Here is a 15,145-nt window from a genome sequence, read left to right as displayed (position 1 = left end):
AGAGGATCAAACTAGCCTTCGGGCTGACTACCCAACATACATAGTGGTAAAGTGGGGCAAGAAGTATCAAAGAAAATGGAAAAGGTGTTAGAAAAAAACGAAGGGTGTCACACATTGTGTTCCATTTCAATGATTTTGTTGGTTGAAAAGTTTTCCCTTAATCATTTAGAATTAGATTCAAATGATATTGTCCACTTCAAATATGATCATCTTGTGTCAGCTCAAGTAAAACGAAGTTTTTCAAAGTACAAGCCTGTGTTGGCTGAAAATGGGAAGTCTTTTTTTTATTTGAAAATTTGTATATTGCAACTCAGGACTCCTAAACTGAAGATACAGAAGCATGTGAAAATAATCGCAGCATGCATTAACTGTGTATTGACAATTTTAATAAAATAAGAAGCACACTACGATATCAAATGGCATAGCTTAACTTCTCTTGTGCATTGTATTCGTAAATAAATGGTTCATTGTCATAAACTGATTTATTAATTGATTTTACAACTGGAATTTTACCTCAAATATAATACTGTTAGGTCATATTTTTTTATGTTATTGTGCATATTTTGGTAAAGTTCAGGTCATAAGAGCTTTTTTTGTGCATATTATGGTGATTTTTAGGTCATAAAAACCCTAGCCCTAATTATTGCATTTGAAATTAATTTTGGCTTAATAAATTTAACATACTTATAATCTGCCATATAATTAATTAGAAATATAAGTGAAGTTAATTGTTCATTCATTCTAGTCCAGTTGATCCTAAAGAATACTATTGTCCTCTTTGCATATCAAACTTGGGATCATTAAGCAATTTGTAAAAGCACTGGACAGAAGTGGTAGGTTCTTTGAGTATTTAAACCAACGATTTCCACTTTTCAGAAGCTAAGATAAAAGAGGGAGTACTCGATGGACCACAGATTGTCCTCCTTATGAAGGACACTGCATTTTGGGGCACTCTGAATGATGCTGAACTTCAGGCATGGTGTGCTTCTAGAGATGCAATCTATAATTTTTTGGGAAATGTAAAAGACAAGTGTGAAAAATATGTTTAAATGATTTCAAACTCTTGGCTGCAACAAGAGTTTTAAACTCCATTTCTTGAACAATAATCTGGACTATTTCTGTGTCAATTTGGGAACCAAGTGATGATCATGTAAATGCTTCCACCAACAAATAAAGGAAAAGGAAAGAAGATTCCAGGGACGGTGGAACGTGGCGATGTTGGCTGAGACTAACTCTGATGCTTGAAGAGGGGAAACTACGCAACATGGCTATAAACATCAAACAACATGACCCTCCTTCCAGGCAATGAAAAAGTTTTTCATCAAGTGGTGCTTTGTAAAGGAATGCAGGTAATCTGTTTTATGTTGTACAAGGTTTTTTTTTTTTCTATTTTACAGTGCACTTTATTAGGTAAAACCAACTTTCACATCATCAGTTGTGTGTACTGTAAGAAAAGAGGACTCCGGTACTGAATTCAGTACGTTAAAATTATTTACAATAACCTATAACATCTCAGACCTCATAAGTATTTTCATTTTGATAGCAAGTCATTTATGGTCAGACATTAAATCTTTCTTTTTTGCAGAACTTTAAGGGGTGTCATAATAATTTAGTGAAATGTGATCAAAAATCATTATGTTAAAGGAATGATTTGGCTGTTGTGAAAAATCTTTTAGCGACATGAAAAAAATGGAAAGAAGATTTTAAATTAGCACGAGTGTTATTAATGTTAATTTATAGAATCTCTTTTTGCAGATCTTTAAGGGGTGTCAAAATTTAGTGAAATGTGATCAAAATCATGATGAGGCTAATGTGAAAAATCCTTTGATACAGATAAATGAAAAGCAGATTTGAACCCAGCACACCTAAGTTAGGTAAGATCACCTATTAAACCTTTTACCAGAGGAAAAGTATATTATTTTGCAGGCAAGTGTACTACAATGAGAGAATACATTAAGGACATTAATATTGATTTTGTGATCTGAGTTGTGGGGTACAGAGCAGAGACACGAGGGAAGGGCCTGGAGTTTCCTGTATATTCCAGTCTGGTTCTGACAGGGCTGTTGTGAATCAGTTCAGCATGTCCTATGCAATTGAATAGTGAGGATAGTTGTTTCCATAACATTCTCATGTGAGGAGCATGTATTTCTCAGAATAGAAGTTAGCTTAACATGTTAAACTTCTAGGCAAGGCGATTTCTTTAACAGATCAATGTACTCACACTTGGTTTTGCTGGTACACATAGACTGGATTTTTTCTTTCTGTTTGTCGTTGATCTTCCTGTCAGAAATGTGGAAGTTGGACTTGAGCAGTAATGTCTTAATACAACAGTTCTGAGTAAAATATGCATGTAAAATCATTTTTCTCCATAATATGCATTTATATGCACTGTCAAACATCAACCAAGTTGTCGTATAGATCTTCAGATAAGGAATAGAAAAAGAGAAGGAAGAAAAATTAATTTTGTGTAGAAATTTGAACTGCACTGTGATTTGTTTCATTTTCCCTTTATGATTTATCATCACAAGGAATAGGTTTTCGTCATCCAAGTGTGGGAAGGGGTGAGAAGGTAGTCTCTTGTGAAAATGGGAAACCACAAACAAATCTTTAGGGCTCCCACCTGTGGGATTCGAATGCACCATCTCCCAGATGCAAGCTCACTGCTACGTGAGCTGAGCCAAGCAGCCTATTCACTCTCCGGTCTGTCATTATTAACACAGAAGAGCTGCAGTAGTCGCTAAGAAATTCCTCATTTTTTCATTTCATATGATCTTCATACAATGGCATTTCATGTTGCTGTTAAAAGTTGTTAAGTTCCATGCCCTCTATTGCTTCTGAAAATTAGGAATAGTTATTCTGAAACATCCTTTATCGTCTGTTTCGGGCAAACAAATTTGTTTCATTTTTCTGCCTCGGTTGCATCCTTGGCTTTTAAGAATATGAAGTGACTGAGGTATGTACAATGTCAGTAGCACCATTTGCAGTAGAGCCAGTCACTGTAATGAATGGTGTGAAAGTGTTTCTCATAAGGTTGGTTAGTGTATGCATTTCAGTTGCTTTGATGTGTAACAGCACCTTCTGGCTAAATCAGGGAAGTACGAGAAAACTGTCTCACTCCTCAGTGACACTCAGGCTATCTATGGCAGTTGATGGTTGATATGTTCAAGTTCCAACCAGCCTTCGGGCTTAAGCATTTAACATACATTCCTTCTTAAACATATGTGAATAAAAGTCTTACTAATTGGTACATTTTATATTATTTTAGGTGCAGTGGTAGCCAATCAGTTGACATTCCTTATGCAGGTTGGGGGATTTGTTAAGTTCCAAGAGAGAGCTTCCCGACCTTTTCAACAAAACTTCATGATAACAGCAGAAGGTGACAAATGGAAGATAGTCAGTGACTGCTTCCGCTTACAGGAACCTGTTGGAGAAGGGTATGTAAGCATTAGAATCTTATTTCTTTTAAATGCAAATTTAATTTCTTATAATCTTGGGTTAATATTGACTGAAATATTTGTGAATAATACATGCATTGCTTTTTTTTTTTTAATATTCAGCATTTCCCATTCTGTTTCAGGGAATGAACACTTCTCAACAGAAATCATTGTAAATATTCTGTTTTTCTCAACCTCTTACAAATATTGTTAATTACATGATTGTGTGTGAAGAATAATTACAGCTTCTTCCAGCTTTTTCACAATTGTATGAAATATACTATATATTTATTTATCTAAATGTCTTTTTGTTTTATCAGAGCTCCTCATAATCTGATGAAACCCAATCAATCTTCTTTTAAAAAAAAAGTAAGTTGTCATGTTTTAAAATAAAATACTGAATGCAAAAGTGCTTCCTTACACTCTTTTTCTAACATTGAAACAGTTTCAACTTTTACCATCTACAGTACTTTCAAGCTACATAATTTTTGTACCTCTTTTCCATGTGATTATGCATTGTTCTTTTTATACTACACTGCCAATTTCAAGATGTGATTTTATTAAAAAACATCCTCATTGAGTGTTACTGCCTCCTTTCTCACTCTCCCCCTTCTGAAAAGAAACTAGTAAACAGAAACAATCTCATTGTGTGCCAGAAGAAGAGTACTGTAAAGGCAGCCACACACCCTGTGTCTTGTTAGATGATTTGTATGCGCAAACTAAGTTGTAAGTAAGACAGAATGCAAAAACTGACGCACACCCTTCAGTCTTTCTCCACAGTTCTCTTCGCAAGCTTATACATGTCATATGAAGCTCGTGCCATCATTTGCAAAAAGAAATAAACTTTCTAGAAATAAATGGACCTAGGACTAGCTACTAAAACAGAAAGAGTTCTCATACATGAATTTCCTTGAGTGTCGGGCATAATCACTTGCGGATGGATGAAGAAATGTATTTAACTCTTCTTAATAATACCTAATGCAGTGGTGTGACACACATTTGGGTGTGTATCCATAGTGGCATAAGCGGTCTCAAAACTGTGCGAGGAAGGCAACGGGAAACCACCCTGTATATAATCCCCAGGAAAATCTTGGCCGGTTCCTTCCCTCTTCCTTGTCTATCCTTTCAATTTTTCTTCAAGCATGATTGGAAAACTTAAGCCAAGGCCCCCTGTCCCTGTCAGTCCTTCAGTGGGCAGGTGGCGCTAAGAATCTCTGGGCCAGTCATGAGATGGATAGCAACATAGAATGTTAGGTACTTGTTTCAAAGTGGAAAGACTCGTGATGCCATCAGAGAGATGGAGAGTCTCAATATCAACGTTCATGGAATGAGTGAAATGCGTTGGCCTCATTCTGGGGAGAGCATTGTCAGTAGTTACAAACTATACTATTCGGTAATGAGGATTCTTGCCACCTTAATGGCATGGGTTTTATTTTACACAGAGACATTAGTAAGAAAATCATTATCAGATAGGGGTTGTTTATTGCAGCTTAATACACAACCAATTTTTGTGAACGTCATCCACGTATATGCTCCAACATGATGCGTCAAACATTGATGTTGGAAGTTTTTTAGAACCTAAGTCAAAACAGCCCTGTCATACAACAAACCATCTGAGATTAACAAATCAGTAAGCAATTTTAATGCTAAGATCGCCCATGGTCGACGGGCTGATGTCTGGTACTCTGGATTAGGAGCAAGAATTCCCGAGGTGATCAATTGGTCCATATATGCCAGGAGGAGGGTCTTGTTACAGCAAACACACATTTCCTGCTATCTCCACGTTGCCTCTATACATGGACTTCAAATGCTGATAGCAGCATTAGGAACCAGATTGATTACATCACAACTAACAGGGTATCAAATGTGTAAAATCATACGCTGATACTGATATCAACTCAGCATATGTTGATATGATTGCTTCTATGAAACTCAGGCTGAAGAAATGCCATTTAAAGGGGAGTTTTAGTCGGATTGAGATTCAAATCTTAAGCATTCAAGGATGAAGTTCAGACGACCATGTGTGTAAAGCTTCAGGAAGTTCAAAACGTTGTGAATGTAAATAATGATGAAGGCGCTTGGATTCACATCAAATCTGCAATTAATGTTATAGGTCAAGAAAAACTAAAGGGTACTGGGAGAAAGGAAAAACAAGCGCTGGATAGCGAAAGAAATTCTGAAGCTGATGTACCAGAGAAGGTCTTTTAAGGTCGAAGATCCTGTAAATTACACAACTTTGCAGAAGTTAATATAGAAAAAATAAGAATGCAAAAGAACGAAAACTTTGAGGGATGCAACGAAATAGAATTACGGAATTCAAAACATGTTTCTCAACATGTACATAAAGCACAGAAGAGAAATTTAAGGAATATGTACAAACTTTCTATGGACTACAGAAATGCTGTTCATGGTGCTCGGGGGACTGTATGGGTATCACGTGCAGAAGTGGAGTATGCCATAACAACAGTGAATGTTGCAATGAAAATTGATTCAAATGGCTAAGGTGAATCGAAAAAGCACCAGTAAGGACTTGAGCAATCAACTAAAGCACTATGGAGTTGAAATATCTCCATCAATTGTTAGAAGGCATCTTTGTGCTGCAGGACTTCACGCATGAAGGCCAAGAAATAAAGCCAAAATAACTCCTACCATGGCTAAGAAGTGGCTGGAATGGGCAAAAACAAGGCATAACGAGCTTAAGGACAGTTGGAGAAAGGTAAGCAACATGATATATCTCATAATTTATTGTTTACTAACAAGTAACTTCATTCTCAGAGGTCAAGTGGAAATTTAAAAAATTCAGTACAGAGATGTACTGATTTATTTTTTGTATTTTCAAAACCCATATTTTTTGTGTCCGAGGACAGCGGCCAGTGTGAGAAGGACCACCGATGAGGCATTTTGCCTAAACTGTACCACTCCGAAAGTTAAATATTCAACTTCAGTCATGGTATGGAGTTGCATGTCAGTTCATGCATATGGCAGATTATATGTAGTTGAGAGTATGATGGAGCAGAATCAGTACAAAAAGGTGCTTCAAACCCACTTGCTACCTCAGATCAGGGATTGGTTTCCTGGTGGAGATTGCATATTGGAGCACCATTCCATAAGGTCAAGTCCATTAAGAAATTCTTGGAGGAAAACAACATAAAGATATTCCTTGGCCTGGTAATAGCCCGGACTGCGTCCCAGTTCAAAAATTTATGGGGAATTGTGAAGTTAAGATTGAAGAAAAGAACCCAAACAACCAGAATTGGCCTCATCAAAAACATAATAGACATATGGCATCATGATGAAGAAACCAAAAAATGTGTTCTTACCTTGTGGCAAGCATGTCAGAGAGGATCCAAATGTTCAAGGTTATGAATTTCATTATTGGTTCCGTATTGAATTAAGGTTACATATAATTTTGCAAAGTTTATTCCACCTACTCAATACTGTACAATAATTGCAATGTCTATAAATACATTACAATATGTTATCAAGGGACTAAGTATCCAAATGGTTATAAACAGGGCCCAGATTTCCGTGCATATCACATAGCAAAACATGCACAATAAACTGTAAAGTATGCATTTTCAAAATTCAGTTCAACGTGATTACATTTCCAGCTTCATTTGAAACATTGCACAACAACTTAGTTCTCCAAATTACTCTGTTTGCACATTCTTAAACACAGAAAATGATCTTTGTACATCACATGAAGGAACAATTGGGACAAAGTGAGGTCAGATTGTACATTTATTGCATTTTCATCACACAACAGTCTTTTTACGCTTGAAGAATTCAAAATCGTGATGTGAACGGATCATTTTGTACAGCTTATCTCCAGCTGCTACAGCTACTTTCTGTGCAATTATTGCAGGGTGAATGTCTTCAGTAACTGCTAACAATTCGACAAGTGGTAGACCTGAACTTCCAATTTTGGTATCGCAGCAGGCAATTTGCCAAAATTTGATTTTATATCAATTAAGTCTTGCTGCATATTCTTTCTGCTGAATTCCACTTGCTCATTTTTAATGCAAACAATGCCATTACTGGAAAACTGTTGACTAAAACCAGAAAAAATCATTCAATTAAGTGATAAATTGCACGTGGACAGATATTTTTACATCTAATTATATATATTTACTTACTGCAGTTATCACCAAGGGGCCTTGGCTTTGTAACATCAAAACTTAATGCGAAGAGGTGACTGCGGCAGAAAGCTGAAGGTTGGACGACATGTATAGGAAAACAGTCCATAGAATGAAGACCAGATGGGATCGGTGAGCACTGAATGCTGTTGTTGCTGCTACCTCTAGGTATATACTTGTGTAATAGGAACGGTGACTAATGTGCCGTGTGTTGAATCACTGTATCAGTTCAGTAACGTGAACAGAATCAAATGAATCGATTCAGTAAAATGATCGAATATCCCATCTCTATACCGTATGTACTAACCTTGGTTGCCAGGTAGGATGCCAGGAATATATTCTCTCTCAATAATAGACATGTAATGTGGAAAACCTGCCTCAAATTCTCCAAACTAACATTCATAAAAGACACTAGCATGCAACTTTAACATTATATATCACCAAAGTCAAAAGAGAAGTAATTTTATTTGCAATTTCAACGTTGTCATATCCTATGAATGTGACAGGCTGGGGACTGGAAAGGGTTCTAGAATGCACTATAGCTCTACAATGATAACACCAATTAGGGGTGGTTTAATGCCAAAACAACTATATTGAAATAGTATTGAATGCACTGTACATTAATTTACAAATATATACAATCTTACATAATTAGTAGATTCGTCTTGCTTCTAGGGAACTTCCTAATCTATACACTTTAGAGCTACTTAAGAAGTCTGGTTCTCTATCTGTACTTTGGTAATTACTAGTTGATACTTATCTTCCTGGATGAAGCTGTCTTCAAGTTAGGTGAACACTCACTATAGTTCAGTTATTATGAGTTTCGACTTGACGTTTGAGCGCTGCCTTTTGGCGGAGGGTAAGTGAATTTAATCAACAGCTGGTTGCTCCAATAGAGCGCATTAGACTCCAGTTCCTGTTAGCAGTGTTGTCGATCTGTTGTTTACTGTAACCATGTACTATCAGCTGTGTGTTGTATTGTGCTCAGTTCTTTTCGCTGTCTTTGTGTGTCTTTGTGCTAGGCTGTTGTTTGTTTATATTTTGTAGTGTAGAGTTTATAAATGTATTGTTTAGTATTTTTAATAGTATAGCATGTTATATTGTAGTGAATAGTGTGTAACAGGTGATCTAGTTTATATAGTAGCTTAGTTTAATATTTCGTTCGGTAGTTATATAGTAGTTTAATTTTAGGCCCATGTGTGAATATCATATTCTGTCATGTCGACGCCTACATCTAAGGATGAAGCTCCCAAGAGAAGAAAGCCCTTCAGACGCGGTACTCCAGGCCAGGGAAATTGTTTGCAGTGTTAGGGGGTCATTCTTGACAAAGCACCAACTATGGCAGCTAGAAAGAATGAGTTGATTAGGTGATTGAAGGAGCACACTATTTCGGTTTGCGATGACATGGGGAAACAAAACAAGCCCAGTGCCCAGTTTATGTGGTGGATGTAATGGCCAGAAGTAACGGGCATAAAGGAGTTCACCTTCCACTATACCATTGCCATTTTAACACCATAGAACTGATTTGGGCCCAAGTGAAGGATTATGTAGCTGAGAATAACTGTCTCTTCACAGTTTCGGAAGTTGAAAGACTTTTTTTCGAAGACGTAGGCCGTATAGGTGCGGAGGACTGGAGCAATATTATGAGACACAAAAAATCCAAGATGATTAAAGCTTGGGAGAAAGAAAGTCCCACAGACGATTATGTTCAAGACTTTATTATCTCTTTAGGGTCAAGCGATAGTGAGACCTCAACAGACGATGACAATGCCAATAGTGACTCAGAAATGAGTGGTATATTCGCTTTGTAGGATTATTTCCTTCGTAACGGGAAACTGAATCTAACAGCAGCGCGAAATCTTCTACATGGTGAGTAGAAATTTAATTTAATTTTCTAACGTTTTATCTGTTCCAGCATTGACATATTTTTATCTTGTAGCCTTATGCTAAATGTGTTGTGTATATTGTTCATCTTATGTGAATCATCCAGTATTTACAATTCTGTTCATGTTGTGTATCGTAAATCAGCTGTTTGTATTTGTAGCAATTTGGCACCACCGTCTGACTTCCAACTAACTGTCAAGTCGAAACTCGTAAAAACGGAACTATAGCTTCACTTATTTCCTTTGCTGTTACCCAAGAGGATGCAGTTCTGTTACCTCTACTTGCTAATGTCTGTATGACTCCCTTGGTGTTGGACTCGGTAGATGTACTGAACCTACTTCTTCCGTGGTTACCTCTTCCCAACTGTCTGATCAATATTAGTAGAGTCCTTGTCCCCGCTCGAGTCTATGATATGAATACTCTGCGCCTCTGATGTGAGCTTTCCCTTGAACAACTTCCGTAAAGATTAGTGACTACTTGGTGGGCTCCTCCAGAGACCTTCACTTGTCTTTAAAATGAACAGCCAATGTCCTTTACAGTCACTTCCCTCAATTAATGTCTTTATATTGCAGTTAGAAGATTATGAGGATCAGGTCCTTGCCTAATTACTTGTACTGTTCCCTGGTCGCCTGTTGCTCCTGAAAGGTTTTCCTTTCGTACTCTCGGCTTGACTAATCCACTGAAGTGTTTTCTCAACCTAATACTCTATCAGCCATGCGTAGATGATTTCCCGGCAAACTGCCTAAGAATACTTGTTAACATTGTCTGGTAATTCTGACTTCGAGCTCTTACTTGAATACTGCCTCGCGACCTGACCGGCTTACTGTCCTACTGGACTTCCCTGCTCCCAACTTCTGTTTCCAACTCTGCTCCCAACTGACTAACTAATTGTTTTGGTCCCTCCTTAAGTCACCTTTGGGTGTTCTCGAAACTACCGTCCCTTGTTGACTTCGTACTCCTCGTGATTTTGATTTGTCGTTCTCTTATTGGTCAGTAATATTCCTTGCTTGATGATGTTAGAATCTCTTTAATTGTTCCAGAAGCTTGAGAAGCTAAAATTTTCCTTTCTACGTGCGCTCTCCTAGCTTCGCTCCTTTGCCCTTTTGACCGTATACACATCGTGATAAGGGAGTCACAAACATCCTGCGTGTACTTAAATATTTCACCATACCTGGTTGGTTTCGACTTTTCAGAACTGCATCGTCTTACATTTCCAATGTATATCTTAAAATTATGTCCCTATATAATTATTTTACTCCAACACTTTTAATCCCTTGTCATATATTTAGATTGCATTTTCTTTTCTTGATTCTGTGACACTTATTTTACATTTCTCTTTGTACTGGGAGGTCGCAGTTCGATTCTAGATCGGACCGTTAGCTCCATGGTGTACAGACTGCGGGTGGCGCCGTGTCAGCGACACAACAGCGTCCAAATATTCTCTTAAATCAAACATCTTCAAAATATGCATTATGCATGAATTTTCTCCTAAAAAGGCCAAAACATGCACGGAAAAAGAATAGTTATTTGGAATTTTTAAGTCATAAAATGAATATTTGCAAAGTTTGAGAAGTGTAAGCAGCTTATTTTAAAGCATGCATTTGCATGGTAATCTGGGCTCTTGTTATAAATAACAAAGGAATACACACAAAGCACAAAGTCGGACATTGTAGCTCGGCAAATTAAGCCCATGGTTTGGGGTAATGAAGCTTACTCTTATTCAGAACAACTATGAGGAAACAACAGACATGCTGCTGATCGGCAACGTTCTGTGAGGACAGGGCACTTGAAGAAAAATTAACTCAGACTGAAAAGTCTGACACAGTGAAGAGACAAGTAATTATCCTACACAAAAGCCTGACCATAACACTCTGTTTCTTAGCCACTGGAAGGAAGTATGAAGATTTATGAGTTCTGTGTAGCTATTTTTTCTCGGTACTTATTATAATTATTTCAGAAAAGTGCAGAACAGTTTATAGGAAAACTTTCAGGTTATCAGTCCGAAACCCCCCAAGTGTGAGGGTGGTAGAATACCCTCAGTATCCCGTGCCTGTCACACCAGGTGAGTAATATGGCCCCAGGGGGTTCTCAAATAAAGTGGCCAAGATTGTTGGCTTCCAAGTCATGTTTTAATTAAACAGTGGTTTACAGGAGTTTCACCGTTCACATCGGATGCTAAAATTATATTCTGTGGAGTTTGCAGCAAAGAGGTAAGAGAAATTTGTTTTATATTTCCTCCCCTTACGAGTTATTATCAATTTAGAAAAATAATAGCATGTAGCCTCTGGAGAGGCATGGTGCTGGTGTTTCAAGCTGACACCGTCTAGGCGACATGCACGTCTGTGACGGAACCCTGTCCAAGATAAAATCTATTGCTAAAGACATCACAAATGTCCAGACCCTAAGTTATAGGAAGTAATTAAAGTTAAAATCCCTGACGCAACTGTGAATAAAACCTGGGACACTTGAACCAAACGCCAGCATGCTGACCGTTTAGCCATGGAGCCAGACGGAAAAATAAAAATAGTATTATAATTTATGCTTATTAAAATCCTAAGTAATATTTTTAGAACATATGTTTTCATATTTGAGAGCCCATTATAAGACCTAAAGATATTTTAGCACAAAAATCTGAGGTCTAATAATGACCAACCTCATCAGCCCAAAGGTTTGTTGTATCCTCAAAAAGCATCACAAGGTTCTGCGGTTGTAGATGAACCGCATTTTGTGCTCGAGAGCTCCTGAAAATTGCACATGTCGGAAAAGGCCACTTTGCCTCGTTTTGGAGTGCTGCACATGCCTCCATTCCGTGTTAGCATCCAATAATTCTTGGACAGTTGCAGGCCGTAGTCTTCAGTCAATACTGATCTGCATTTAGGGCAGTCGCCCAGGTGGCAGATTCCCTATCTGTTGTTTTCCTAGCCTTTTCTTGAATGATTTCAATGAGATTGGAAATTTATTAAACATCTCCCTTGGTAAGTTATTCCAATCCCTAACTCCTCTTCCTATAAATGAATATTTGCCCCTATTAGTCCTCTTGAATTCCTACTTTATTTTCATATTGTGATCTTTCCTACTTTTAAAGACACCACTCAAACTTATTCGTCTACTAATGTCATTCCACGCCATTTCTCCGCTTACAGCTCGGAACATACCACTTAATCAAGCAGCTCGGCTTCTTTCTCCCAGTTCTTCCCAGCCCAAACTTTGCAACATTTTTGTAACGCTACTCTTTTGTCGGAAATCATCCAGAACAAATCGACCTGCTTTTCTTTGGACTTTTTCAAGTTCTTGAATCAAGTAATCCTGGTGAGGGTCTCATAAACTGGAACCATACTCTAGTTGGGGTCTTACCACAGAATTACATGCCCTCTCCTTTATATCCTTACCACAACCCCTAAACACCTCGTAACCATGTGCAGAGATCTGTATCCTTTATTTGCAGTCCCCTTTATGTGGTTACCCCAATGAAGATCTTTCCCTATATTAACACCCAGATACTTACAATGATCCCCAAAAGGAACTTTCACCCCGTCAACGCAGTAATTAAAACTCAGAGGACTTTTCCTATTTGTGAAACTCACAACCTGGCTTTTAACCCCCTTTATCATCATACCATTGCCTACTGTCCATCTCACAACATTATCGAGGTCATTTTGCAGTTGCTCACAATCTTGTAACTTACTTATTACTCTATACAGAATAACATCATCCGCAAAAGGCCTTACCTCTGATTCCACTCCTTTACTCATGTCATTTATATTATTATTATTATTATTAAATTTTATGGCCTTCATTGGACCACTCTAGCCAACTTTATACGAAGAATTTTTCAGTTTCCTGTCAGCCCAGTACTTCTTCATTCTCTCTGATCTTATCCTTCTTTCTTCATCGGAAGTCTGGTTTGCTTGTCTGTGAGTTCCTTGATTTCTGTAATCCACTTAATGTTGCACTTACTATTCCATAATTTTTCTACTATTCTCCTGATGATCCTGTTCTCTGGTGTCCTGATTAGATGGCCAAAAAATGAAATGCGTTTCTTCCTGATGGTGCTTATTACTGGTTCTATTTCCTTGTAGACTGTTTCATTAGAAGCTACTCTCCAGTGTCCATCTTTTTGGTATGATTTGTTGGTTCACGTTCTAATGATTCTTCTTTCTATCTTGAATACTTTGTCTATTTGTTGAGTGTTAGTTGTTTTGAAGATGGTTTTGCTTGCGTATGTTATTTCTGGTTGAGTGACTTTTGTAATCTTTCAATTTTGTTGCTATAGACAGGCCCTTTTTGTTGAAGGTATTCTTGGTGACATTGTGCTCTGGTCAGTTTATTTATTCTGTTATGCCATGCTGGCTTTCCATTGAGGATATGTTATGATTTCTCCCAGATATTTAAATTTATCTACAATTTTGATTTCTTGGTTTCCTATGGCAATTTTGTTTATGAGTGGTGGGTCAGTAAACATAATTACTGTCTTTTCAAAAGATATTCCAAGACCAATTTTCTGTGCTATTTCCTGTAGTGATATAACTTGTCTGGTTTCCTGAATATTGTTGGACAAGAGAGCAAGGTCATTGGCAAATTCCAGGCAATTTAAACTTATGTTGTCTTTGGGTCTTCCAATTCAGATGTTCTTCAGGTTACTCTTGTACCATTTATATATATATAGAAGAAAACATAAAGGTTCAGTAATACTGCCTTGAGGAATTCCTCACTTAATTATTACAGGGTCAGATAAAGCTTCGCCTACTCTAATTCTCAGATCTATTTTTTAGAAATATAGCAACCCATTCAGTCACTCTTTTGTCTAGTCCAGTTACACTCATTTTTGCCAGTAGATCCACCCTATCAAATGCTTTAGACAGGTCAATCACGATACAGTCCATTTGACCTCCTGACTCCAAGATATCTGCTATATCTTGCTGGAATCCTACAAGTTGAGCTTCAGTGGAATAACCTTTCCTGAAACCGAACTTCCTTCTATCAAACCAGTTATTAATTTCACAAACATGTTCAATATAATCAGAAAGGTTGCCTTCCCAAAGCTTTCATGCAACGCATGTCAAACTTACTATCAGTGTCGTTGCGATGTAAAGCAAATTGTTAATTTGTTTCCCTCGCAAGCCTGGGGTGCAGAATATAGTAGTATAAAGTTACAGTTTTATGACGCTAATATTCGTATGTATAATTTTTATTAACGTGCCAGAAACCAACGACATGGAGCTATTGCCATTTCAACACCGTTTTGAGGGCCACCGACCAAAGTCGGGATTTGAACCTGCGAACTCGGACTCGGAAGGACAGCGACTCAACCAACTGAACCACATGAAAAGGAGGCGTTTGTGATTATTGTTATAAATAGATTCAGTTAGTATGTTTACACAGGTTTTATGAAGAGCATTTATTAAGGCGTACGTTTTCCAACTGTCCTAAATGCACGAGACCGGACGGTAGAACTAGCTGGAAGCTAAAGAGCCTTGCAGGGGTGTCGCTTCCTTCTCTGTACACTTTTCCAAACCAAACTCCATGGAGTAACAGCCCCGAAGGGCCATCGCCTACCAAGCGACCGCTGTTCAGCCCGAAGTCCTGCAAATTACGAGGTGTCCTGTGGTCAGCACGACGAATCCTCTTCGCCGTTATTCTAGGCTTTCTAGACCGGGGCCGCCATCTCACCGTCAGATAGCTCCTCAATTA

At 37.8% G+C, this 15,145-nt stretch overlaps 1 protein-coding gene across 2 annotated transcripts in view; it reads left to right on the top strand.

Moving 5' to 3' along the window:
- The window catches only part of Nxt1 (NTF2-related export protein 1), a 55,229-nt gene extending 51,500 nt beyond the window's left edge, over positions 1-3,729 (top strand). Inside the window, exons 4-5 of one of the 2 annotated variants that reach the window (XM_067146978.2) lie at positions 3,266-3,434; positions 3,558-3,729. In XM_067146978.2, coding sequence (XP_067003079.1) covers positions 3,266-3,434; positions 3,558-3,648 — 260 coding nt within the window. In that variant the 3' untranslated portion in view covers positions 3,649-3,729. The remainder of the gene's footprint in view (positions 1-3,265; positions 3,435-3,557) is intronic. The other variant, XM_067146979.2, reaches the window with a different exon arrangement.
- The last annotated feature ends 11,416 nt before the right edge of the window (positions 3,730-15,145 follow it).

This window comes from Anabrus simplex, chromosome 5, assembly GCF_040414725.1.
Source record: "Anabrus simplex isolate iqAnaSimp1 chromosome 5, ASM4041472v1, whole genome shotgun sequence".
NCBI classification, from domain to species: domain Eukaryota; kingdom Metazoa; phylum Arthropoda; class Insecta; order Orthoptera; family Tettigoniidae; genus Anabrus; species Anabrus simplex.
The sequence above is the reverse complement of the archived record's forward strand: the minus strand, read 5'-3'. Positions and strand labels throughout refer to the sequence as shown.